This window comes from Gopherus evgoodei, chromosome 6 (assembly GCF_007399415.2).
Source record: "Gopherus evgoodei ecotype Sinaloan lineage chromosome 6, rGopEvg1_v1.p, whole genome shotgun sequence".
Classification (NCBI taxonomy): Eukaryota; Metazoa; Chordata; order Testudines; family Testudinidae; genus Gopherus; species Gopherus evgoodei.
The window spans coordinates 93,693,658-93,720,969 of NC_044327.1; the positions used below are offsets into that span (position 1 = coordinate 93,693,658).

Genomic DNA, 27,312 nt, shown 5'->3' on the forward strand with positions numbered 1-27,312 from the left:
TAACTTTAAGGATAATACTCTCTCTTACTCTCAAAGTTTCTTGCTCCATGTTATAAGAAAGCAGATATTTCTGACTCCTTACCATTGTCACATGATCCCCTTGTGTTTTTCTGAAACTTATGCAGTGTTTTACCTATTTCAAGAGTTATGGCAAGGAGAGGAGAGGCCTCTTTTCTCTGCACACCTGGATAGAACCACCATCCATACATAATTTTTTTTAAGTATCTTATGTGTCTAGACATCATGTGTACACACACAATATACATGAAGTCTTCTACTGTAAATTGCATTCACTGCATTTAGTGACATAGAATATGTCTATACTGTGATATTAAAAAAAATTGCAGTAGCGTCTCAGAGCCCAGGGCCACTGACTCAGGCTCACAGGGCTTGGGCTGGGGGCTATAAAATTTCAGTGTAAATATTCAGGCTCAGGCTGGAGCCCAGGCTCCGAGACCCTCCCTGCTTGTGGGGTCTCAGAGCCCAGACTCCAGCAAATCACAGTGTAGACATACCAGAAGTGATTTCTAAACCAATCTCATGATTTTTGGGGGCCTGACTCATGAATTTTTGAATACTTGGTGTTGCCAAAGTTGAAGACATTGCAGAAACTTTCTACATTAACAGGGGCAAATTCAATGTATTAATTCAGCCTTTAGTTAAAAATAAATGTGATGCTTCAGAGGAAGACTTGACAAATTGTATTAAATATAATAATTTAAGAATCCTGCATTTACCTAATTACCTCAAGACAGATTCTCAGGGGATTGAAAAGATATCTGGTTAATGCACTCATCTAAAATATGAGCATTTACAATGACTGCTTAAGAAACCTCACTGTAATTGAAAACCCTGGGGTTAGCAGCAACAAGCCTTTGAACTCTTCCATGACTTGGAACACAGTTGTATTCCAAACTAATGGGGCTGGGTCTTAAAATTATTTATTCAAGATCCAGAATTTTTCAGGTCAGAGAACTTTAATGCTTCTTGATATGTCAGGCCAAATACAGCCCTGCTGGCATAGGTTTGTATTTTACAAATAAGACATTTTGTATCTTCATATAAAAACTTTTCTGCTGTTTCCATTTCAGACATAGTGAGACTTCAAGGCATCTCATTTTTCTTTTTTTATGATGCAGTTCATTCTGTGCATATTAGAGGAAAAACTGATTTAATAGGACTTGAATCACCATTAACCATACCAACTGAATGAAACTTTCCATTTGGTTTGGTTTTTGGCTCCCTCTAGTAGCAGAGTTCGACAGAAGTCTTACCAGAACTCATTCGGTGCTGTCAAATCCACAATGAGGTTCTGAAGATTTGCATTAAATGCAATTTTTTCTTACATTACAAGCCCAACCCTTCTCCCACTGAAGTCAAATGTGTCTCCTTTATTACAAGTAGCTACAAAAAAAGGGAATGTTCTCACTCTGGGGACTAAATCTCAGTATTGGTGCACAAATGGTTATTAATCTAATATTATACTAAATTATTATAAACTTGCGTTTACCGAATTTTTAGGAGATGCAATTATTTTAATACACGACATTTGAAGAATGGATAGCATATATGCTTATGTTTCAGTTGCTTTAATTACATTAAATATTCAAACTAATTATGGACATTTCTGGGAAGATCTTTGCTTTCTGTCAACCAGGGACAGGCCCCCAGTCTCAAGGAAGATAACACCTCCTTAGCCATAAAACATTGTTTATTATCTCAACAGGTATTTACACAGACACTGGAATGCAGTTTTATAACTTTAATTTTGCTTAACAGTCTATATTTTCTTTTGTAATATGTTTGAAATCACAACATTTTAGTTTCTGTGATTTTACTTGTATAGAATACTGGACAGACACCTTTAATTCAAAGTTGTAAATACACTACAAAAAGTAAATTGTAAATCTAGGAATTGTAGTCAAAAAGGCAAACAGCCCCAAGATTTCATTCCCAAAGAACGACACACACCAATGGTTATCAAGTCAATCTATCTCAAGAAAACAAATTTTGTAAGAAATATATGTTTTTGAAAGACTTGATTGTTTAGAGGAATGTAAGGATGCTTTCTGTTCAGGATCAAAGAGGAGCGCTGCTTACAGATGTGTTATCACAGCTATAAACCGAGTCATAAAAATGGATTTCTTTTCACCCCTCTTTTTTCCAAAAGGAAAACCTTTAGTTAAAACCTAACACAGAATTCTAGAAATAGCCTTACTGAAACTTGCTATTGATATTTTTAGTGCAAATATTTGTAATTAAAAAATATACACTTTGATTTCAATTACAACACAGACTATAATATATATGAAAATGTAGAAAAACATTCAAAATATTTAATAAATTTCAATTGGTATTCTATTGTTGAACAGTGCAATTAATCAAGATTAATTTTTTTAATTGTGATTAATTTTTTGAGTTAAATCACATAAGTTAACTGAGATTAATTGACAGTCCTACTTTTAAAGTTAAGTGGACTTCCCAAGAAATCTCTGAGGTAGAAGTATACGCAAATATTCCCTCTCTGGTTATGCAAAAACGCCTCAGTCTTTTGAAACTTCACTCTGAGGAAGGGATCTTTGTTTGATGATCATCTGTTACATGAGGACAAGATCAGAGGCTCAAATTATACGAGTGACTCTCAGATTTATAGGTGTTCTGGTTCTAAGCTAAGGCTGTTATGAACTTGCAGTCACAGAAAAGCCCTTTGGTAGTGTCTGAAGGACTGACGCCTATCAGAGGCCTTGTTGGAGTTGGGGTGAACTCTCAAACTTATTAACATGCCTGTAGGTTCTTTTACTGTTACACTATGTTTTCTCTTAATGTTTTTACCTTAAAAATAAATGTGTTTGTTTAGTCTTACAGGGAAAAAATTTAGACATGTGAATGCCTCCTGGGTGGGGCCTTTGGGGGGCAGAGGAGTGAGAGAATAGGGAGAGAAGGAGCTGAGGCTGTAGCCTAGGGTGAGGTATAAATGGGGATGACCAGTAGGGGAGAGAAGAGAGGTTGGAAGAGTGGAGGGGTAGGACACTGGAAAGGGGAATGTGGTGGTAAGTGGCAGGGGGACTAGGGAAGAATAGGGGCAGGGGCACTCGTCAGCCTCACATTCTCCCCTCCCATGTGTGCGCTCTGATCTGGTGGGAGCTCTTCCCCCTCAAGGAGGGGGGTGTCTCAGTCCCTTGCCCTGCCCTCTGATATGATCAGGGTATGGGGGGCCCTTGTCCCTTTTGGGGTATGTGTGTGTGTGTGTGTAGATATGGAAAGACCCCATGCCCATCTACAGGGAATGGACTCCTTCTTATGTGAGCTGGGTTCTGAAGACTTCTTTTAGGAAGGTCTCCATAACTCCCCATGTGATCACGGAACTGGAGAAGCCCTGTCCCTTCAGTTTGACATCTGAGAATGGGCATATTTCATGCACATCACAGGCTCTAAAGAATTCAGAAAGGGGATGTGAACACCCACTGAGCTGAATGCAGAAGTTCATACTCTCAGAGGCATTGTTTTACTCATCTCTGCGGCGTGTTTTCAGTCGCTGAGAACATCTCATTGAGATGGACACACAACTTCAGACCTTCCAGAGCCTCCTATACTTCAGATGAATATGGAGAGGAACCCTTCTCATTCATTATCTTTCTATCCTTCCTGTTCAAAGTATGACACATCTCAGTCATCTAAAACCCACATGCTTTCCTGGATTTTAATAAAATTTCCTGTGCCTCATGGGAGTGCTGAGTAGGGTTAGTGACCTAAATTTGAGATCACTTGAGCCAGGGCTTCAGGAGATATAAGACCTGAAAATAAATGCCAAGTTTTTTTTTTCTTGCACAGAGCTGAAGATCACATTATTGCTGTGACACTGATTGCACCTGGAATGTATACAAGTAACTCAAGGACTACTGTGTGTGGGTGTGTGAGGCATGTGTATGTGGCATGTGTTCTTTAACAGTATTATATGGAATCCCGCAGTGAGAGTGAATGGATTGTATAAAGAGATGAAGAACTTGGGGGTTGAAGAAATAAAGGTGTGTGTGTTAACAGGGTGTTTTGGGGCAGAGTTAAAGTTGCATGGGCAACCTTGACCATGCATTTCCTGGTTTTCAGACATTTGATTTTTGTTTAACTCCATGTTCTGCAAGAGGACAACATACCACCAAGCAACCTTAACTCTGTGCTCAAAATAAATTCAGTAGCAAAAAACTATACGAATTTAAGATTCTTAATATTCATTATTCGCCTGTCTCAAGACCACTTGAATTGCTTCTTTTAAGTAACTGATTTAAAACACCCTTTGGTTTCATCAGACTTATACATTGTTATCAATGATAAACCAAACAGGATTCATCAAACAAAATTCTTTTGCATATCTCTCTGTTTTGGTTATCTAGGATATACTGCAGAAGGACGCATGACTCACTTTGGAAATAATATACTTAGTTTTACCTAAAGATGAGGGTCCCCAACAGAGTATATCCACTCTCAAAGGTATAATCTCCGTTGAAAGCCCTCAACAGGATGACATACAGAACAGATTTAAACTGAAGTAACCATGGTTTATTGCTTGTGTCTCGTTTTCTTTTCTTTTTTATTTTAATAATAAAAGTCAGTTATACATTGTGATTGTTTTGCATGCTTTTAATTGTGGTGTGCCCTACAACTTGGAAAGAACACCATGTAACTAAAGCAGTAAGTGATATCCCTGACCTGGCATTAAGAGAGAGACAAGTGAGGTTTGGCCTACCATTTCTTGTTTCTCTAAACCATACATTTTTGCAATAAAATTAAGTTGGCACTCAATTTAAAATATATCACATCACCCCTTTCTACCCCCCATCACCCATATGTATAAATGCTGCAGTCAAGCCTCATTGTTTTGTCCAGCTCCAGTAATATTGACTCCACTTCCTATATACTGTACTGATGTGTTGGTTGTAGCAGGTTTCTGCTCGCTACTTCCCTGATATTTATTGTCATCCATAATTAATCAATAAAGAGTGCAATTACCAACAGTTATCAACTTTTTGAAACCTTCTTAGAATAAGCCCTTAAGCAAAGATCAGCTTTAACTTGTGCTTCTTTCTGTTACATTGTAGATAGTCTTTTCTGTCTTGCAACTTATCTGATGATATTAGCAGCTCTTCTTATAATGTATAATATGATTTGTGATCACTATACGAAAAACCTGCAGTGGTTGAATTTTCCAGGTGGGAAAGCAGATTAAATTTCTGCAGCAACTGAACAAAAGAAATTCCATTTTAAATGTTCACAGCTGATTTTTCTCAGTAGACTGGATTTAACAACAAATAAACATGCACATTTTTAACAAAGTAAGCCTCTCTGATAGGTTAAAAAAAAAGGTAAAAGATTGATATCATACAATAATTTTCAGTTACAAAGGCACCTATCAAATTCAGAAACCAAGAAATCCCTAATAGAACATTCATGGTAGTGTTGTTTACCTACAGAAACAAAGAAGAATCCTCAGTTTTTAAATCACCGTTGCAGGGGGAGCAGAGACTCTTGTTATTCTATGAATATATAAATGTAATTGATGGCTTCCCAAAGTCTGAAATCCTTAAAGGAATTTTTCGTTGTACGTATACTAGATCACATAGTTCTCCCTTTACACAACATGCCACTTTAAATGCTAGTTCAGACACAATATACAAACTTTGGGTTTTATAGTTATTTTCTTGGCATGTAAATGCACTACTTGATCATTGTAGCCAAATTTCATTTTTAACATCAGTAATGTTTTTTGAAAAGGGTTCTAACCTTCCTGGTTTTTCATATTTTGTTCTGGTACTCTGGAGTGTATTCAAAGCAAAATGCTAAATTTAGAAATGTGTGGAGTATTTCAACAGATGCTGTGCCACTGAAGTCCCTAACCATTTTAGCATATGGTACATTAAGAGGAAAAAGTAATGCCCCCAAAGAAAAGAGAAGAAAACACATTCCATTGAAGTATGCATATCTAGCCCTTAATGTCTCTCAATTTAAACTCAAATTTACCTCTGCCTCCAACAAACCTGCTGTCAATTCCCTTTTATTAAGGAAGTTTTTTATACCAGGAATACTCATTCATAAAACTGAGGAAAGATCACATTCATGATAAATAAATTTGTTTCCCCTTATTATGAAGTGCCTGCATTATTTTCCTGTGAATCTCTAATTTTATCTCATGGTATTTTCCACTTTGTGGATGAGGAAGATCAAGAAGGATGAACATCTCTCTTTTTAACATCACTAGTAATATAGCAATACAGCTAACTAAAATGAGCATCTAGAGAGTGCCGTCTCTCCAACTACTTACTTAGTTGGATACATTCCGAATGAAGTAGTATGTATTTTAATATACTGTTCTGCACTGCATCCACCATATGATCTAGCTTCTTAGAGAGATTTTCATGTGTAAGCGTATCTGTATGTTTTTTATATGCAAACAAATCATACTTTAGCAATAACTTTTAATTTAACACTCCTCTCCCCCCACTCCCCAGAAGCAAAATTAGCATTATCTCTGGCACTAAAGCAAATGTAGGCATGAGCTTAAGTACCTTCCTGAAATGGGATAACAGAGCTCACTGAAGTCAATGGGAATACTCACAGTAACATATAAAGACTACATGTCTGTAGCAAGTTGAAACATTTCTACACTTTTTTTCCAGCTTTTATATAATTTGCTAATAAAGAACCCTGGCCTGGGGAAGAGGCTGGATTCCTCTAACTGCTCATATTCCGTGTTCCAGACATTACTATATCTGAGTTTGGGTTTTTTTGAATGTGTGGCATATTAGTAAAGAATGTGATATTGCTCTGGAGCACTAGTTTGACACTTTAAACCTTAACTTTTAAAAACCGTATTCTGTTTGGGAATTTGTTTTAATGACTGCCAACAGTTTAAACTGGGTGAATGTATCAATGTACAAGGAGCAGGGGGAGCTCTACTCTGACATATCTCAGGAGACCCACCAACAGAGGGCTCCACTTCTATAAGTAAGTGCCTTCGGGGAAGGAGAAAGTAAATTTTACCTGCGTGGGAAGAAAGAGTAGTGAATACGGTTTGGAACGGGTGGAAAGGCTTTTAACCACATTGACTAAATATAAAACTGTCAAGCACTTTTTAATTTTTAAAATGTTTAAAGTTGAAAAGTGATTTAAAGTCTCTGACCCTTGCCATGCCGACCCCTTTGTTCTCTAAACCTTCCCATGTCTTCTTCAGTCCCCTGTACTCCATCCACAATGACCTCCAAGACCTCCTTCATCCAACCCTTCTATGCTCTGCCTCCTGACCCACCTGCCATGTACCATATCCTCTTGTTCCTCCATTCTAATACCACATAGCACAGCTCCATGCCATGTAAACCCCTATCACCATTAGTTCATATGTCCATTCTAGTGCTCTCCACTTACAATGCCTCCCTCCCAGACTCCTGCCTTTCCATATTGCTCTCCACACGCCACCTCACAACCCATGCCTGAAGTCAGTTGGTCAATTTATATTTACCACTATAATTATCTTAAACTTTGCTCTGCATAACCATGAAAACAGCTCTGAGTGCATTACCCAGACTGTAGCAATAAGCAAAAGAAAATGCATGAATTTAAGGGAAACAACCAGAAAATACATAATACTGCATCCTAGCACTTCAAGGCATATGACCTGCGTAGGCTATGTCTTTACCCCAGCCTAAGACACAAGGAATCAGAACCAGAGCTCTCTTAGTCTAGTCCAAATCCTCCTGCCTCCTTTTACAACCTACAACTAGTTTGTTAATTTTATAAAGAGGGGGGGGAAATCCATAATTTACAAAGTGACTTAAGCAGCACATTATCTTTCATCTTCTAACCCTGTGATATGACTGGGTACGTGCTTCCCTTCCTGTCCCCTCCTCAAGGGCCCTTCCTCAGCATTCTGTGCCTTCGTTGCTTCATGATACCAAGAAGTAAGCATATATGGAGTCATGCAGAACTGTCAGAAATTTCTGTCATGTCAATCCTCACAACTAAGTGTTGAATAAATTTTATTTATATTTCATATGTTAAGTCCCAGATGTGGAGTAGCTCCTGACACTGCAGCTCAAGTAGTGCTATTGATCAAGTGCTGCACTGCATTCCTCTGCATCTTCACAGCAATTTGAGCTTTGCCCTCAATATGCTCATAACCAATCACTAATGATAACAGGAATTATATACATGTGTCAAGTACAAATATGGAAAGTAGTAATAACTGGCATTTTGTATAAGTAATTTCACAAGGTGGTGTCATTTTAACATGGGTTTTATAAAAGTACAGTACTCATAGGGTAGACAAATAAACAAAAAAACAAAAATCCTACTTTCTATGGATTAGCCACACATCTAGCAGTTATGTAAATAATTTTAGGAAACCCTTGGGAAGAACAGGTAACCAGACAAGCCTTATTCTTTAGAAATATTTTTAAAATTACTCTGCCTGTTGGCATTTCTCAGACACCTAGTATCTAGGGACTATACAAATAATGACAACTGGAATTAGGTTCTCCTTTAAAAAATACTCAATCCATTTCCTTGTGTAACTGAGGAAACTCTGTCAGCATGAGACTCTCTCATCAGTCCTGGCAAAGGTTACCTACCAACAGAGCTACCAAGTCTCTAAGGAAGGAACTGCAGGATTTCAGTCAGTCTGTCTCCATGGTGCTTCACAATTGTACTTCAGCTCTTTATCAAGCGCAATTTCCCCATTTCAATCCTCTGCATTGGCATTTGTGTAGCAACAGATATGCTACAGTTGGGAACCTGTGACCACCGCCAGATGAATAAAGCTGGACAAAATATTAGAATCAAGCTTAAATCCAATCATAGCGAGCCTGGTTTGAGGTTCAATATGGTTTCTGCACTCAGAGAGGAAGTGGGGAAATTCCCATGCCTCACTGGAACATCTTTCCTTAGCCGCATAAACTACTGCACCTCCTGCAAAACCCCAAGACTCCCTTACTGTTGCCATTTGGTGCAGTACCATTGCCATCCATTCACTAACTCCTCTCCCGACCCTCACCCCCTTCCTCATGGATCTTTGGAGGGGAAAGGAGACATCTCCCTCCTACACAAAGTCTGCTGGGAGAGAAGGAGGAACCAGCCCACTCTTTCCCTTGAAGCCACCCAGCAATAAAATCATTACTCATTGGGTGGCCTTGTGCAAACCACTTAACTTCTCTGCTATTGCTCCATCTTTGAGCTGAGGATAAGTATATTGATGTATCTTCTCCTCCACAGCAACGTTGTGAGGATTAATCAGATTACCTTCAAAGCACTTAACAAAACTGGAAAGTTATTAAGTACCTATAAAACTGAAATCTTCATTGTTCAGCCACTCATGAGTGTCAGCCTGCAACACTTTTGGGCAAGGTCACTGAGCATCACCTCAGTGATGTTCTCAAAACAACGAGACCCAAAAGGTAGTCTGGCATTGGGTATACAGATGTCAATAATGTTGTCTCATTTGATTTTGTTATGTGCCAGAAATAGAGCTCTCTAAAGTCTGAAGCACTTACTGGTTTCTGTAGCCTGTCCTAGCCAACATGAGCTAAACAGAAGCTAAAAATACAAGTTCTGGGAAGGCTATCAATGTGACCAGTATTTTGAACTTCAAATCCCTTGATCCACATAAACGCACTAAGCAGAAAAAATGAAACACTGTCAATCCGACTTCCCGGAGTCCATTTCTGAAAATCTCATAAGGGGCCAGATTGTTTTGTGAACAAAACAAACAGAACTGTTGAATGTTCAGCATGTGATCGGTTAGAAAAGCAACTTAAAACTACATGCAAGGCATTTTATAATGCCAAAGGAAGTAAAACGTTCAGCTCTTAGTGTCTATTTTCACATAATATTTCAAGAAAAGAATGGACCCAGACTGTTGGCCGCTTGACAGCTGCAGCTTATTTAGATCTAGTTAGTGACTTCACACTTAGATAGCACTTCACGTGCTCTGGCTTGCTCATGCAAGCTCTTCAATAGGCACAAAACATATATAGCCAAAAGGAATGTCTTAGCAACCTATGGGTTCTGAAATATCTAAACTATCTGGATTCACTGGTTCTAATCTTAGATTCAGTCCATCTTTTGAGGTAAACAAATGTTTTCCAGAAATGTATTCTTGGCCAGTATTTCCTCTACCTAACATTATTAAGCAGCATGTTATAGATAGTGCAATCACTTGTATGAGAAAAGTAGCAGCATTTTGATGGTGCTGTATGTTTATATAAAACTTGGGATCTCCGGGATAAAGATTCTATATATTAGTGTTCTTCTCAGCTATCTCCTTTGCAAGATTTTGCTCAGAGTCATGAGATTATGAAATCAGTCTTAAATACAACATTTCTAGGTTGCTTCTACATGGGATAGCTGTTAGTAAAGTAGTCAAATACTATTAAGTTATAATAGACCAGTTGTGCATTGTAGAGTACGTAATTCTGCACAGACATCCTAGAGAAAGAGATACAAAAGAAATGCAAATAAAATCACAACTTTTAAAATATAATAGTTCAAAAATGTATGAGAGATAAAGTCAAGGTACCTAAATCTGCAAAGTGCAAGTAGCCATAAAGTATCAGCATATTTGAATACCTTTTCATTAATGCACTAACCCAATATAATAAATGCCAGGGTGTCCACAATCTGTACTTCCTCTGGTTAAAAGACTACATACATTTACCAAAATTGTTCCATTTTTTATTTCTACTTTCTCTACATCAGCAATATCAGGTTAAGTCAATTTAGGTTGCACTGTTCATGAGAAATCCAAATATTTGCCTGGTTACAACAACAATCTGAATTAAAATGTAACGTAAAGTAAGGAACATTTATTTTATTAATAACCTCAGCAAAGTCTTTCACAATAGCATCTTTCATAATAGGCCACTAAACTACACCAGTATAAATCTTCAGAACACAACATATCGACCCATGGGTATTCATTTACAGTCTCAATTTTCTGTGTGTGTGTGTCATAAGGCCAATCAACTGCCACATTCAACCTCATTCTATCTCCCACTGAAAAAAAAAAAAAACAGACATACCGAAGAACTCTCAAACCACATACTGTGCAGTGAGCACAATGGAAGGAACTTTAGCTACTTACAAACTTCCTCTTCTTGGAAGACTCAGCTCCTTCTGTAAAATGAAAAAAGATTACGTTACATTTGAAATCAAAAGAATACACTTGGAAATATCCATTTTTTTAAATTAAGTACCACAATCCTTCAATCTCAACAATACTATACACAGACAGCCCAGATGTGTTTTGAATATAATAAAGGATTATACAGATTTTGTATAAATCTTCTTTCATGTTCTGCTTCCTACTGTTATTTCAAACACTGATTTTCTTTAGATTTATCTTTGGGAATGTTCAATAGAATCTCTGACAGAAATATTCTCAGATCATATTTCAAACAACAGAATAACCTAACAGCCTGATCCACTGGGGATTTTTTAAAATTAAAATTAGCAAGGGCCCAGTTCTGCAATATGCTAATCTTCCATAACGCCCACTGTGTGCAAAAATAGTTGAGGATATTCAGCACCTGACAGGAATCAGTCACAAACATCATGGATCTTACATCAGAACATGGACATTGTTCATTTATTTTGACAAGCATAGCTTGACCGGTTATACTACTTCATAATATGCTCATACAATGTTCTAGAGTACATCATTTTATGAAGTCTTAATACAAAGCATCCTAATGCACTTTTTTTTTTTTTTTAAAACACAAACCTTTTGCTAAGAAGTAGGGTGAAACTGCCATTTGGAGAGAATTATTGTGATTGTATATTAGCTAAATGAGAATTAGTGAGAAGTTACTATAGCTAATATATTTTCTGTTAGTATTTTGGAGAGAAGACAGCTACAAGACCCACCAAGTTCTGTCCATCTAAAAGATGTATGATATATGCATAGAAAAGTGGGCCAGGTAATATCAGATAAATTATGTAATATCCATTTTCCGCTTTCAAATCCCCCCCTCCCCCCCACACACACATCTTGTTACACTTTGGAACCCCTCACTCACCTCCCTCTATTTCTGCCATTCCAGTTATTTTCTCAAAACTATATTTGTAAAGTCGTCTTTGTAACCTTGTTCAGATGGGAATATAACTTGCATTTAAATGAAGGGGCATTCATCTGACCTATGAGATATACAGTACTAGATGTTCTCCAGGCAGATACTTTGATTTCAAAGACAACACAACAGAAAATGTGCCTGTGTTAGTGGGCTATGGAGGCCTGTTAGATGGATGTTTTTAATCACCCTGGTTTGTGTATCTCCTATTTTATCTCACCTAGCATACTGTTTTTACACATCTAATAGATGTACAGTTAATTTACATTGCCAAACCAAACTAGCTAAAAGGAGTGATGTTAGAATTTTCTCTTTTAAAAAAGAATCAGAAAAATAAGATTCTACATAATGCATAAAATGCATGTGCACCCTCTGACCAGATAATGCATATGAATATGTAAAAAACCCAAAAACAAACAAATGGATAAAAATAGCCCTAGAAAGGACCATGAAGAAATGAATATTCTTCTATATTCTTTGCAGACTTTAGATGGCGTACAGTGAATAAAATATCAAATAACTGCTTCATTTCTGAGCACCATCCATCCTGTACAGTAAATGAGGCAGGGGACCTGTGGACATAATGTAATTAACTTTATTCTAATATTTGCTAGTTCTGGAGTTTCTGCAACTTTGTAGAATTTTCAACTTAAATACTATCTTAACATAACCTTATATATGTAATATGCAAGTGTTACACACACACAACATTGTTTTATAAAAACTAAATAATTCCAGTAAGTTCAAAATGCTGGAGACCACAAACATCCACTTAATTTTTTAAAAGCATGTTGAGCCTGGATCGCCACACACTCCCAACTGTACAAAGAATTATTCAAAAATTACGATTGCATTGCGTTCTGTATCTAATTTGAAATGCATCACAAGGACAATTTTGCTTCTTGTTCTACAGCAGGTGAACTATGAACAGTGAGTCTGTAATGGATAGTGACTAATGCAAACCTGTTCACATTTTGTGAGCAAAGGTCGCATTTATATCTTGTCAAGTGTCCAGAAACTGCTTTTAATTTAACACACTCTTAACAATATACCAAATCAATCCCTTATACTTGTATTTTTCTTGGTAGATGAACAGATTTTTTTCCCCTGAGTTTGTCATTATCAGTATCAAAATTGCAGATGATCAGCATTGTATGCAGGTACAGCTGCATTTGGTCCTTGGGCCATGCTTTGGGCACCCCTGCTGTACTGCCTTGTAATTACTGGAGAAGTTCCATGTCAGATAAATCACTAGGGATAACTAGTAGAAGGTAAAGATGTACTAGAAGATGTTGGCAGCTTTTACAAAGTAAATTTCACACCCAAGTTATTTCTACGCGCACAGATCTCATTTGAAGCAAAGCAGTGCAAATATCACTTTTTAAGCATGTTTTTAAAATAAAAAAGCATGGCAGTACCAATAAGCAGCTAACCAAAAATAAATGAAGAAATAAAACAAACTTCCTTTTTAGACAATGTCCGTATCTTCACATTTTCCCTTTTTCACATTTTGTACAAAGAATTATTCAAAAATTACGATTGCATTGTGTTCTGTATCTAATTTGAAATGCATTACAAGGACAATTGTCCTTACCATAGCGTTGACATCAAAATGCCATGTCAGCTCTCTCACATTTATCACAGGCTTGAGCACCTCCAATACAGAAAACTTCGCTGCAAGTCAGCATTCAATTATGTTTTGCACGCCTCCTATCACTAAGTACATGAAAGGCTCACAGTTTATAGCTCTTAGACATGTCTCACATCACTCGTGGCTTTTCTAAATTAGGGATTTCTGCATCAGGATACAAAATTTCTCAATTAATGTGTTAGTATATACTGTCTTACTCCAGGTACATTTCTGCAGTTCAATCCTTTTACACTGGTATAGATACAACCCAGTGAAAATATCCCTAATGTAGACATGCCCTTATTCTAAGACCCAGGAAAAGAGGCATTTTGTTCCTATGCATCTGAAAAGCTGTTATTTCACAAACTGAAGAGACAAAGTTTGTCTAAGTTATACAGCTTTTAGCATATAGCAGGGAAAAAAGCTGAAGAAGGCATACTGGAAACATGCTAATCTTTAACTTTGGAACTGTGGATTTGAATCTCAGTTGTATTAAAAATGCCATAAAGTTAGCTTATGACTCCCAGGCACTAAAAATTGTTGTTTAAGAAAGGATTTTGATAAAGTATAAAATCAAGGGCAAGGTTTTCATGGGCTGGGTGTTCCAGTTCAGATGAGCTGTGCCAGTGCAGGACTCGGGGATGCAGGTGGCACAAGGGTGGCTTCAAGCCAAAACTTTGTGCCTCAATGGTCCTGAGTTCATACACCTACTGGACAAATCTCCAACATAAAAGCTCTACCAACCCAGCAGTCAAGGATCACCAAGAAGTAGAATTATAGAAATATAGAGCAGAAAGCATCTTGAGAGGTCATCTAGTCCATCCCTCTGTGCTGAGGCAGGATTAAATATACTGTCAGGGGTGGCTGAAGAGGTTTGTTAGTGGTGGTCTAGGTATAAAGACCTCACTATATAGCTTTGTTTTCTCTTTAAGCTGGCATTAAGGTTGCTTTACGACACTTCACAAACAAGACTCTTGTCCAAACTATGTAATGTCCTTTCTGCCTTGAGACTGTTGTCTGCAAACCTACAGACATATTAGGTTGGATCTCAGGTTCAGAAGATATGTAGAAGCCTCTGCTAAATTACACTGAAGATACAATAAGGACTGTGTGTACATGATTTAATTAACCTAATCATTAATCAGCGAACTGTCACAATACAATGAGCATTTTATTTTTAGTAACTTTTCTTCAAAAGCACAGAAGCTTTTTGGGTTTATAACTCACAAAATAATCAGAAATTCAGTACATGTCGCAATCCTTCAGGTCTTATGAAATGTAGGTCAGCCAGCGCAATTTTAATTCACGCAGCAGAGTAGGTGTCCAGTCTTATGAAGCCCATTGATAAATAAAGCGTATCAACTCAACTACTAACTATGTTTCCATTTAGTAGGGGAAAGACTTTGACCTACAACAGAGTTTAAATAAAAAGGATATATACCACAGCTGTGACCCACACGACACTGCAATTTTCAGTACTTCTACCCATTACCAGTAAATTACAGTAAATTCAAATATTGATCTATCCACCCCTATATGGAGGGGAAAAGGTGCCATCGACTTTTATTGCTTGTTGCTGAGTCCCATTCTCAGGAATCAATAAAAGCTACAATGTTCATAAGCTGCTAACGAGAGCGCAAACGTTGTGGATACTGGGTATCTTTTAGAACCACAGTAAATCAACTTCATCTTTCAACAATAGTTGCAAGGTTTTTAAATATTCAGAAGCCTGATCTTAGAGACTTTTCAGCTGTCCATAAAGAGAAATCTTTCAACTAAATATCAATAATGCACTATTTTTAAAAAAAACACAAAGAAATAACATGAGAAAGAATAATACTGTTATTTACCATCTACAATTTGCTGTCTTAGATCTGAAGGTCTCCAGCTTCTTATAGCTTATTAGATTAGTTGGTGATTTTGTTAAATGTGTGTATACACACAGAGTACACCAAAAGTCACCTGGTTACAAGCAGTTTCATTACATAATTATTCTGCCACTTAAATACCAACCACTTCCATGGATTACGTATAAAAATTAGTAACCTTACATTTACCGTTTCTCCTTTTCACCTACAGGTGGCACCAACAATTTTCCATAGTGACTCCCCCTGAAAAAGGGTGCCAGGCAGGGCCGGTCCACAACATTTTGACACCTGAGGCGGCGAGTACAAATGACACCCCATGTCTCCTCGATGGGGCCAAAACTTTGAAAGGTCTCATTTCTGCCTTCTTCCTGGTTCTACGCCTCTCACGGTACTGCTCTGCTTCCTACCCCAATAAAGGGAGAACTAACAACTTAAAAGGCCTTGTTCAAAATATAAGTAACACTTAACTTTCATATGCCCAAACAGCATATGTAACTTTTCTTGTCTGCATAGTACACATTGGCATTTTTATCTATTTGAATAATCAAAGTGGTGCTTTCCATACCTTCTTGGTTGCAAAGAGCTGAACTGCTTCCTGAAGGTGTGGACTGTCTTACTCCAGGTCTGGGCCAGCTCATGTTCTATTGAGATGGTTGCAAGGCCAACCAGCCTCTCCTGTGTCATTGTGGAGCCTAGATGTGTTATTAACTTCAGCTTGGAGAAGCTGTATTCTCCACTGGCAACCGTTACAAGAAGCACGAGAAGTATGTGCAGAGCAACAAAAGCATTTGGAAAGAGGGTGGTCATCTTATTTGTGCACATATGTCATAAACAGATAGCTAAGGGTTAGTGTTCTTTTTTACCTGTAAAGGGTTAACAAAAAGTGACCTGAAACACCTGACCAGTGGACCAATCAGGAAACAAGACTTTTTCAAATCTGGGTGAAGGGAAGTTTTGGGTGTGAGTTCTTTGTTCTTTGTCTTGGTTCGGTGACCCTTTCGGCTCTGAGAGTGATCTTTCTATCTCCAGGCTTTCTAATCTTCTGTTTCCAAGTTGTAAGTACAAGGATAGTAAGACAATAGGTTTATATTGTTTTTTTGTATTTACATGTGTGTAGTTGCTGGAATGTGTTAAATTGTATTCTTTTTGGATAAGGCTGTTTATTCATTTTTTCTGTTAAGCAATTGACCCTGTATATTGTCACCTTGATACAGAGACCATTTTATGTCTTTCTCTTTCTTTTTATATAAAGCTTTCTTTTTAAGACCTGTTTAAGTGTTTTTCACTGGTTAAGGCTAAGAAACGAAGGGAGGGGGAACATCTCTGTGTTCGATTTACAAAGCCTGACTTTGCATACCCTCTGGGTGAGGGGAGAGAGAGATCTGATCTCTCGGTACTTGTGTTTCAAGGACTTGAAGCAGGGAATCTCCTAGGAAACCCAGGGCGGGGAAATCTGGGAGGAGGTAAAGAGGGGGAAGGGAAGTGGGTTATTTCCCTTGGTGGTGAGACTCAGGGCATCTGAGTCTTGGGGTTCCCCAGGGAAGGTTTTGGGGAGACCAGAGTGAGCCAGACACTGGAATTCTGGGTGGTGGCAGCGATATCAGATCCAAGCTGGTAATTAAGTTTGGAGGTTTCATGCTAGCTTCTCATGTTCTGAACTCTAAGGTTCAGATCTGAGTAGGACAGTTATGACATGAGTGGCAGTGGTGTGGGATAAGATAAGAATCCAGAAGCCAGTAGGAATATTAATTTCTTTTTCTCTGCTAGGGCTTTTAAGCAGAGAGAGAAAGAGTTTGGTTTTAAAAGGAACCAGAGAATTTTTTTTTCTGTTCTCTAGTTGCAGTTTGGCTTGCATATTAAGCAAGGAACTACTAAGGGTCTTTTGTTAAACTATAGCACTCCAATTGAGAATTAAATACCCAGCACAACACACATGCAAATAAAGTGGTTTTTCTGGTTTACTTTACATTTAAAAGATTAGCTAGAGAAAAAAAAAGGCACTGTTGCTAGGCAGCCCCAGGAGACAACACAGAGCCAGCAGTTCCAACAATAAACACCAGAGGGCACCCCAACACAAGAAAACAGGAACCATGACTTCCAAGGCAAAAATGGAGGCAGAGGCATAATCAAAGAAGCAGACCACAGGCGACAAATGGAAAAAGGAGAAAAAAAGGTGGAGCTGAAAGAAAGGGAAGAAAACATCAAACTGGCAGCCCATAAAAGAGAACAAAAAGCCAAAGATGCAGCCCACCAACGAGAACTGGAAAAACAACAAAAACAGAGTGAAGAGAGGAAAGAGAGAGAAAGCATGAAATGGACTTGGCGCGGGCCAGGCAGGATGCTCCAGCCAATCCTAACAACCCTGCGCCAATGATTGTTCCACATCACAGGAAATTTCCCACCTACAAGGCAGGTGATGACACTGAGGCCTTCTTAGAAAATTTTGAAAGGGCCTGTCTTGGGTACAGCATCCCTGAACACCAGTACATGGTAGAGCTAAGGTCACAGCTCAGTGGACCCTTAGCAAAGGTGGCGGCTGAAATGCCAAAGGACAGAATGAACGATTATAAACTGTTTCAAACCAAGGACAGATTCAGAATAGGGAAAACCCCAGATCATGCCCGTCGGCGTTTCAGAACCCAAAAGTGGAAACCAGATGTGTCATTTCCCAGACACGCCTACTACGTTGGGAACGATTATGAGGCCTGGATATCAGGGACCAATGTTAAATCCTTGGATGAACTGCACCTCCTCATACAAATGGAGCAGTTCTTGGATGGTGTTCCTGAGGACGTAACACAGTACATACAAGATGGAAAACCTAAAAATCTCACTGAGGCGGGGGAGATTGGAGCCAAATGGATGGAAGAGGCAGAAAGCAAGAAAGCTACTGTCAAGGGGAATGAATACCCCAGGGGGCACACCAACAATAAACCCTACAACCGAGGGCAACCCAAGACCCCTCCTACAACCCAAGGAAAGCCACAGACACCCTATTCTTCCACCTCACCAGTCTCCAAAAGCCTTTGGAGTTGATCCTGCTGAAATGTTATCTTGAAAGAGCTTTCAGTTCATCACCTAAATCACTCGCATCAATATTGCACATCATGTATCAACACTGTCTCTAGTGCCCTGCATTCCTGGTGTAGGTCTTCCTCAGGTAAAGTGAGGAGTTCTGAAACACCATATAATATCCCAAATATACTGCTGTGTTCCTTGAGCTGCATAAAATGATCTTCAACTATTGCATAATCTAGCACCTTGTTAAATAATTCAACTTTGAATTGTTGTTTGGGGTCTCCTATGGAAATATCCTGTGCCTCGTAATCAAAATGTCGTCTTCTTCGGTGACTGTTGTATTCTTGAATGGGTGGGAAAATTAGCTTCAGTGTGAAGTTCCTCTGCCAACTGCTGTGCACTCTTCAGAACGTTTTGAAATCCCTCATCTGACCGGTAAGACTGTGGGTATGACTTTGCTTTGTCCAGTTGTTCCATTGCTCCAGATATATCAAGGTCAACACCTTGGAGTCTCTTGCCTACAACATTTATTTCAAACAGTATGTCATGCAACACTAAGCCACACAGAAATGTGAAGTTATGTATGTTTCTGCTGATTCCATTTCCCTCTGCCACTGTTCCAGTCATAGCATTATCCTCCATCATAGCAACTATGGCATCATCTATCTTCCCAGTTTGGTGTTTGATAGGCATTATCACCTCCACTCGACTTTCCCATCGTGTGGCACTCAGTGGTTTCAGTGTCAGAGAGGATGTTCCCAGATGTTGCTTCAAAATCTGCCATCAATGAGTTGATGCAGAGAAAAAGACAGAGGCTTTGAATTACATTAAAAAATTCAGCAGCCTCACTAGAAGCTGACGCTGCATCACTGACCACCAAGTTCAATAAATGAGAACTGCATGGGACAAAAAAAGATCGAGGGTTTAACTCTCAGATCTGTGTCTGCACTCCTCTGTTCTTTCCTCTCACGTTGGCACCATTATCGTAGTTTGATCTCATGTCAGCTATCACAATTCCCGTATCTTCCAGCTTTTTAAGAAACACATTTGTCATACTAGCTCGTTGTATCAATGTCAATAAATTCTAGAAAATCTTCTCTAATAGTCACCACTGAAAACACATTTTCACTAGGTTCTGTTCTTGTTACAAAACGCAACATTAAAGTCATTTGTTCCATATGGCTGATGTCAGGCGTGCAGTCCAGAATAACAGAGTAATATCTTGCTGACTTCAGATCTGCCAAAATCTTGTCGTTTGACTTTTGTTGCCAGTAACTGTATGATCTCATTTTGAATTGTTTTTCCAAGGTAGTGGTGCATGTTCATTTCTTGGGGGGTGACTCAGCTATCAGCTCCACAATTTAAGGTAGTTTCCACTGTTTGGCACACACAGCTGATCTGAAGTGCCATGCAGTGCTAGATTTTGGGTAGCATGCATTCTCACAATGGCAATGAGCCTTTTCAGAACATTTTGCCTGTAAAGAGACTCTGATACAATCTTCTCTTGACGCTGATCATCTATGGTGGCCTTTAACCTTAGTCTCATCTCAAGCTCTTTCCACCTATGGAATGTTCTCCGGTGATTTGCTGCTTTCTCATGACATGCCAGATTTCTAGCCAAATTTTTCTAGTCCTTTGTTCCTGTAAGAACCCAGTGTGGCTGGAACATTAGACTGGAAGAGTTTGCACCAAAAACAGTACGCAGCATTCTGGGTTTTTGAGTACATAAGCCATGGCCTCTCCACTTTGTCACCATTGGGGATTTCATACCAGTAATGTGTTGGATGGAAATTTCTATTTTTACTGTCTTTGGGAAACATGAAGTTTTTCACTTGCTGTGGCCCATGCAGTATAAGGAAGTCCTTCAGGCTACTGCTCAAGTGGATCCACAGTCCTGGATCATCTAGACAGCTGTTTCTTGCGCCTCCACCACACTCTTCTCGATCTACACTTTTCTTCAGGAAAAGTTACATCCATTTGAGATGAAGATATCGATGCTGCAGTAGCTTCCAGGTCACCTGCACTCTGACTAACTTGAGGATCAGGCATCTCCTCACCACTCACATCCTCACTTGGGCCTGAAGGCTCACCTTGAACATTTGTGTCTATGCATCTCAGGAGAGCTCCTTCCTGCTTAGATGGAAAAGCTTCCTTTGCTTTCTTTCTTTTTCTGAATGCTGCCCCAGAGGGGCGTTTTCTTCTTTCACTCATGGCTGCTGTTCTGTGCCAACTATAGTGGCTCTCAACATTCAACTGAAGGGGACAAATAAGCAGGCTGGTAGCAGGGCCTGAGTGAGGGAAGATATCAGCGTCTTAAGGACCTAACTGGCTCCTACTACTTCAATTGACTGCCTGTTCTCAAGTGGGTTCAGGGAAGCAGCAGGAAACAGGAAGCTCCCTGATAAGATGGTGTTAATCAGTCCAGGCTTCTCGGGGTGCTAGAGAGGTACATAAGAGGCTCTTCCTCCTCTCTCCCCCTGCAGCTCCTGCTGTTTTCTGTTATTCCTTAACTTTTCTTCTGCCTGCCTATTATATCTCTTGTGTCCTCCTTCCTCCAGCACAGCACTCCACCATCTCTGTGCATCTAAAGGAGAGAAAATACATATGCACCAGCAACAGATACAATTTTCTACATTCTGGGTCCTAGTGGCAGCCCCCCCAGTCTGGCACCTGAGGCGGCTGCCTCAGTTTGCCTCATGGTAAGGCCAGCCCTGGTGCCAGGTCTTTTATATATCTAAACTGGGCCCTTGAATTTATAAAAGATGTTATGTTGCAACTTTCTCCTCTCGCTTAATGCTAAGAAAAAAATGCAAACAGTGAATCAACTTCAATATACGTCAATAGGTGTCTACTACAGATTTCAGTAGGATGCATATCAATTGAAGGAAAGAGCCACCTAACTCAGATTTAACCTGAAGAAGTCACCTGGGTTATCTAGGCTGATGTCAGGCACTTGACAATACAATTCATTTTTGTTTTTTTAAAGTAACCTCTCCACAGTTATTTTGCAATAGTGACTGCTGACAACCTCTTTTAGGGCAGAAATTTATCGGTGGATCAACTCCAGGGGACTGAAATGTGCTGTGAAGTGAATATCCAGAAGTCTGCTTAAACCTTGACATTAACATCAATTTACAAGCAAATTAAGTGGATGGGGAGGACACTTTAAAGACAACATATATTAAAAAATCAATACAGAATGAAAAAAATCAATGGCTCTATCACATACAACATGAAACTGATTTAAAGGGTCAATAAGTGTTCTACCATAGATTAACAAGACACTATGGCAATATTAAAATGTATAATAGACTAATAACATTACGGAAAGAGGTAACAGTTAGATTTGTTTTACTTTGCCTACCATATGTTTACGAAGTTTCTTAATGCTTGAAAATACTAATCCCTATGGAGCAAGAGGATACTGTATTATGGAATGATGGTTTGCGCAAGGGAAATGGTCTGGTCTAGCAGTAGAAATACTATATGTTGTCTCATGTCTCTCCAGTGGCAAGGTCTGTTGTAAGATTCAGCAACAGGAGGAGCACTGAATTTACCTGTTATGAATAATATTGCTTAAAAGATGTCTCTAAAAATGGATTTTTCATAGTTAAAGTCATGGGAGCAAATGCACAGAAGTTGAAGAAAAGAGCAAGTCATGTTCTGTAGCCAGACCAAATACTTCTTTAGACTGAAATCTAACATTGGCTAAAGAGTGCCACAAGCTCTTAATTGTTCAGACAGCAGTAGCAATTTAAAAACACTACTGGCCATAGGTATGCTCTACCCATTAAAAGAAGAATACTGCTGGAATTAGTAGTCTCTAAAAATGTAGGAAACAAAGTGCAACCACTACCTTGGAAGGATAAAAGGTTGACCCTGGTAGGATTCAAACCTGTGGTTTCAGCGAGTCCTGGTGTGCTAGCATTTGGCATTAAGAAGCCAAAACACCCACATTCCAAGACTCAGGGCAACATTTACTTAGTACAAGTGTGCAAACTTAAAAAACTGTCTTTTCTTTTAATAAAATTTATTCCATGTTAGATACATGGGTATTTTAAATCTAGTCTAAGCATACTTTAGGAGGGCAAGTATTCAATTCATACCCACAGAATAAATTAATACTGAAATATCTAATGAAATTGAACTTTATTAATAAAATAATTGAGAATTGTATCTATAAACCATTTCTCAATTGACCAGTAGTTACATTACTAACTAACTTCATACTCCATCCTAAGTTCACAGTTGATAGCAGCCTATGCTATCCAAACTCTACTACTTTATGAGTACAATTAAGTGCTGGTTACTTGAACCAAAATTAATAAAATACGAAAGCCTCTCCTACTCTAAAGGATAGCCGTATAAAAAGTAGCTTTTCAATACCAACATGAATACAATACTCCTGACGTGTACACTCTAGACACTTTATAGCCATTTTGTCTTTTTGTTTTTTAAAAGACCTCTCAAGAAAATGCAGGAGAAAATAATTACTATGACCAAGAATAACGTTAGTTAGATTTGATGCCTACTATGCTGCATTCTACATTTTCTCAGTCTGACTTTTATCAATAAATAACCATGTTTCTTTAACTAAAAAGTGTGGAAAATTCTGATTGAATTTTCCACTTCAAAGTACACAAAATCATTTCATCTAACACGCTGTGTTAGAAAATCCATGCTCCATTCTGACCTCCTGTTGCACAGTCTATTTCACCCATTGGCAATGTACCATATCACTGCATGACTGGTAGAGCAGAGTGAATACATTGACTGAGAAATGTTTGAAAACACCAATCCCACATGGATTCCAGCTACTACCAAACTCAACAAATATTCTCATCCTTACAATTTAAGAGCACTATAGTACACTCAGAAAAATTCATGCAAGACATAAAATCCCAGCTGCTTGTACAACCGTGCAGCTGAACAAATGCAGGAGCACTAGTATGGTTTTTCCAGTGCTTTAGGTTTGGGAAAAAAAACTGATCAACTTTCAGATAAATACCTAGTTTTACTGGGCTTTTTGCATTAGGGAGGGGATGATGGAGGAACACAAGGACAAACTCATTTGGGCATTTCCAAATGCACCATACACTTCACATTAAAACATAGCTGTGCAAGTTCCCGGTAATAGTTTTCTCTCTCCACTGCCAAGCATTGTGGAAACATTGCAGCTCAGGTCCTCACTCACCCATATCTATTCTTTTTTCACCCTACCCCCTGCCCATTTGCCACGCTTGCTGGTGGATGGAAGCTAGACGCCATACCACTGCCTAACCCACACCTGAGTGAGCAAGTGGCTTCTACTTCACTTGTTGCACATACAGGTGGGCTGCTCCAGGGGCAGGACACAGGATGCTAGCCATGTTTATCAGCTCCCCAGCAACAGTGGATGTTTTCTGTAGTGATGATGAAGACATAGTAAATCCCCATTCCTGCTAACCCTATCTTCTTTCTGCTGATTTTACTCACCTGGTTAAATGCAACCTTAGCTCTGAATATCCTGGTTCTTATTTAAAAGATTTTTTTGAACTACAAAGGTTCATTGAAAGGATTCTTCCCATTAACAGGCAGAACTGCTATCATAAACATTAGTCCTTTGCCCATCCAAGGATGTCAAAGCGCATATTGTCATCTCTGTGACGCCACTAAATGATGTTGGGGTCTCTGGCACAAGTCAAGTGTCCAAGTCGACAAAACACCCACTTCAGGCATAATATCAACTTTTGAATGATGAGAATTTCCTTAGGATATTTTTTTGAATTAATGAAATGCTCTGACACAACATTGTAAATCATTAGTTCAAAGATGGAATGTATGTACGTATATATTAGTGAATTATTAATACGATGTGGAGTCTGTGCAGGGCTTATCAAAATTCAAGTATGTGCATCTGATCTCCCAGATATTATAATTTCTGCATCTGGCAGCCTACTGGGTCCACTATTCCTCCCTCACCATCTTTCTGCACCAACTCTCCTCTAGCTCTTGTGCCAGAGCTTCAGAATTCATAATCAATCATGGAGATTTCACTGAGACTTCCCAGAAAACAAAGTTTCTAATAAATTATCCATGTTTTGGAAAAAATGCCCCCTTTCAGTACAAGATGCTACTGAAATAGGATTTTAAAGAGAGATTAGAGAAATATTCAAGTGAATTTAGAATGTCATGAATTTTGAATACTCATGAATGATCTTGTTACATCAAACTTTACTTACTTATACTTCTCTTCTGACAGGAGACCACTCAACATTTTGGAGGACTGGTTCATTTCTGTCTAAGTTATGAAGGGTGTGTGCATGTATGCACAAACAAATTGAGTTTACAAAAGAAAGCGTGTTACAACTTAAACTATGGAAATCGAATCATAGAAATGTAGGACTGGAAGGAACCTCGATAGCTCATCTAGCCCAGTCCCCCACACTGAGGAAGGACTAAGTATTATCTAGACCATCCGTGACAGTTTGCCTGACTTGTTCTTAAAAACCTCCATGACAGAGATTCCACAACCTCCCTAGGTAATTTGTTCCAGTGCTTCACTATCCTTACAGTTAGGAAGTTTTCCCTAATATCTAACCTAAATCTCCCGTGCTGCAATTTAAGCCCATTACTTTCTGTACTGTCCTCAGTGGATAAGGAGAATAATTTATCACCTTCCTCTTACCTTATCACCTTTTACATAGTTGAAGACTGCTATCAGGTCCCCACTCAGCCTTCTCTTCTCCAGACTAAACAAATCCAATTTTTTCAGTCTTTTCTCATAGGTCATGTTTTCTAGAGCTTTCATCTTTTTTGCTGCTCTCCTCTAGACTTTCTCCCATTTGTCCACATCTTTCCTGAATACGACTCCCAGACCGGGACACGATACTCCAGCTGAGGCCTTATCATTGCTGAGTAGAGTGGAATAATTACTTGTAATGTCTTGCTTACAATACTATTGCTAATACATCTCAAAATGATGTTCACTTTTTTTGCAATAGGATTATACTACTGACTCATTTAGTTTGTGATTCGCTATAACTCACACCTCCTCTTCTGCTATATCCTTCTTAGGAGTGTAAGAACTTAGCAAGGAAAAGTGCTAGACAAAAGCGACAATCAGTGGCGCTTCTTTCTTTACACACCACCCTATAAAAAAGGTATAATGTGTAAGACAGCTATGTCCGGAAAGGGCAAGTTATTGTAATGCTTTCTGACTTAGGTCCCGCATATCTAAATAACCATCTAGAAATAGGTGAACAATGCAAGTTTAAGAATGCATTTCTATAATGTATTTAAGATGTGTCTACCATAGTCGCTCTCAGTATTAAAGTCTGTTCACCTTAGTAATTTACATATCTGCAGCCTTAGCTTTATCATTTTTCACTTAAGACTTAGGATCTCAGTTCAGGTCCCAAATGCTGGTGATATTAGAACATCAGAATGACTACGCTGGGTCCATCTATCCCAGAATCCTGTCTTCTGACAGTGGCCAATGCCAAGTGCCCCAGAGAGAATGAACAGAACAGGTAATCATCAAGTGATCTATCCCTGTCACCCATTCCCAGCTTCTGGCAAACAGACTAGGAACACCATCCCTGCCCATTCTGGCTAATAGCCATTGATGCACCTATCCTCCATGAATGTATCTAGTTTTTTTTTGAACCTCGTTATAGTCACAACATCCTCTGGCAAGGAGTTCCACAGGTTGACTGTGTGTTGTGTGAAAAAATACTTCCTTTTGTTTGTTTTAAACCTCCTACCTATTAAATTCATTTGGTGGCCCCTAGTTCTCATGTTAGGAGAAGGAGTAAATAACACTTCCTTATTTACTTTCTCCACATCGGTCCTGATTTTATACACCTCTATCATATCCCCCCTTAGTCTCTTTTCCAAGCTGAAAAGTCCCAGTCCCATTAATCTCTCCTCATACGGCAGCAGTTTCATACCCCTAATAATTTTTGTTTCCCTCTTCTAAGTCCAATATATCTTTTTTGAGATGAGGTGACCACATCTTCATGCAGCATCCAAGATGTTGCAGTACCAAGGATTTATAAAGAAGCAATATGGTATTTTCTGTCTTATCTATCCCTTTCTTAATGATTCCCAACATTCTTCTCACTTTTTTGACTGTCACAGCGTATGGAGTGGATGTTTTCAGAGAACTATCCACAACGACTCCAATATCTCTTTCTTGAGTGGTCACATCTCATTTAGACCCCATCATTTTATATGTATAGTTCAGATTATGTTTTCCAATGTGCATTACTTTGCATTTATCAACATTAAATTTCATCTGCCATTTTGTTGCCCAGTCACCCAGTTTTGAGAGTTCCTTTGCAAAGAGCTACAAGTCTGCCTGGGACTTAAATATCTTGAGTAGTTCTATATCATCTGCAAATTTTGCCACCTCACTTTTCACCCCTTTTTCCAGGTCATTTATGAATATGTTGAATAGGACTGGTCCCAGTACAGACCCCTGGGGAACACCATTATTTACCTTCCTCCATTCTGAAAACCGACCATTTATTCCTACCCTCTGTTTCCCATCTTTTAACCAGTTACCAATCGATGAGAGAACCTTCCCTCTTAACCCACGATAGCTTACACTTTGCTTAAGAGCCTTTGGTGAGGGACCTTGTCAATGGCTTTCTGAAAATTTAAGTACACTAGATCCACTGGATCCCCCTTGTCCACATGCTTGTTG

General features: G+C 38.8%; 1 protein-coding gene across 4 annotated transcripts in view; it reads right to left on the reverse strand.

The window, feature by feature from the left end:
* Positions 1–27,312, reverse strand: part of MAST4 (microtubule associated serine/threonine kinase family member 4) — a 342,363-nt gene that overhangs the window by 193,899 nt on the left and 121,152 nt on the right. For all 4 annotated transcript variants that reach the window (XM_030566014.1, XM_030566020.1, XM_030566019.1 and 1 more), the window contains one exon: positions 11,123–11,154. In XM_030566014.1, coding sequence (XP_030421874.1) covers positions 11,123–11,154 — 32 coding nt within the window. The remainder of the gene's footprint in view (positions 1–11,122; positions 11,155–27,312) is intronic.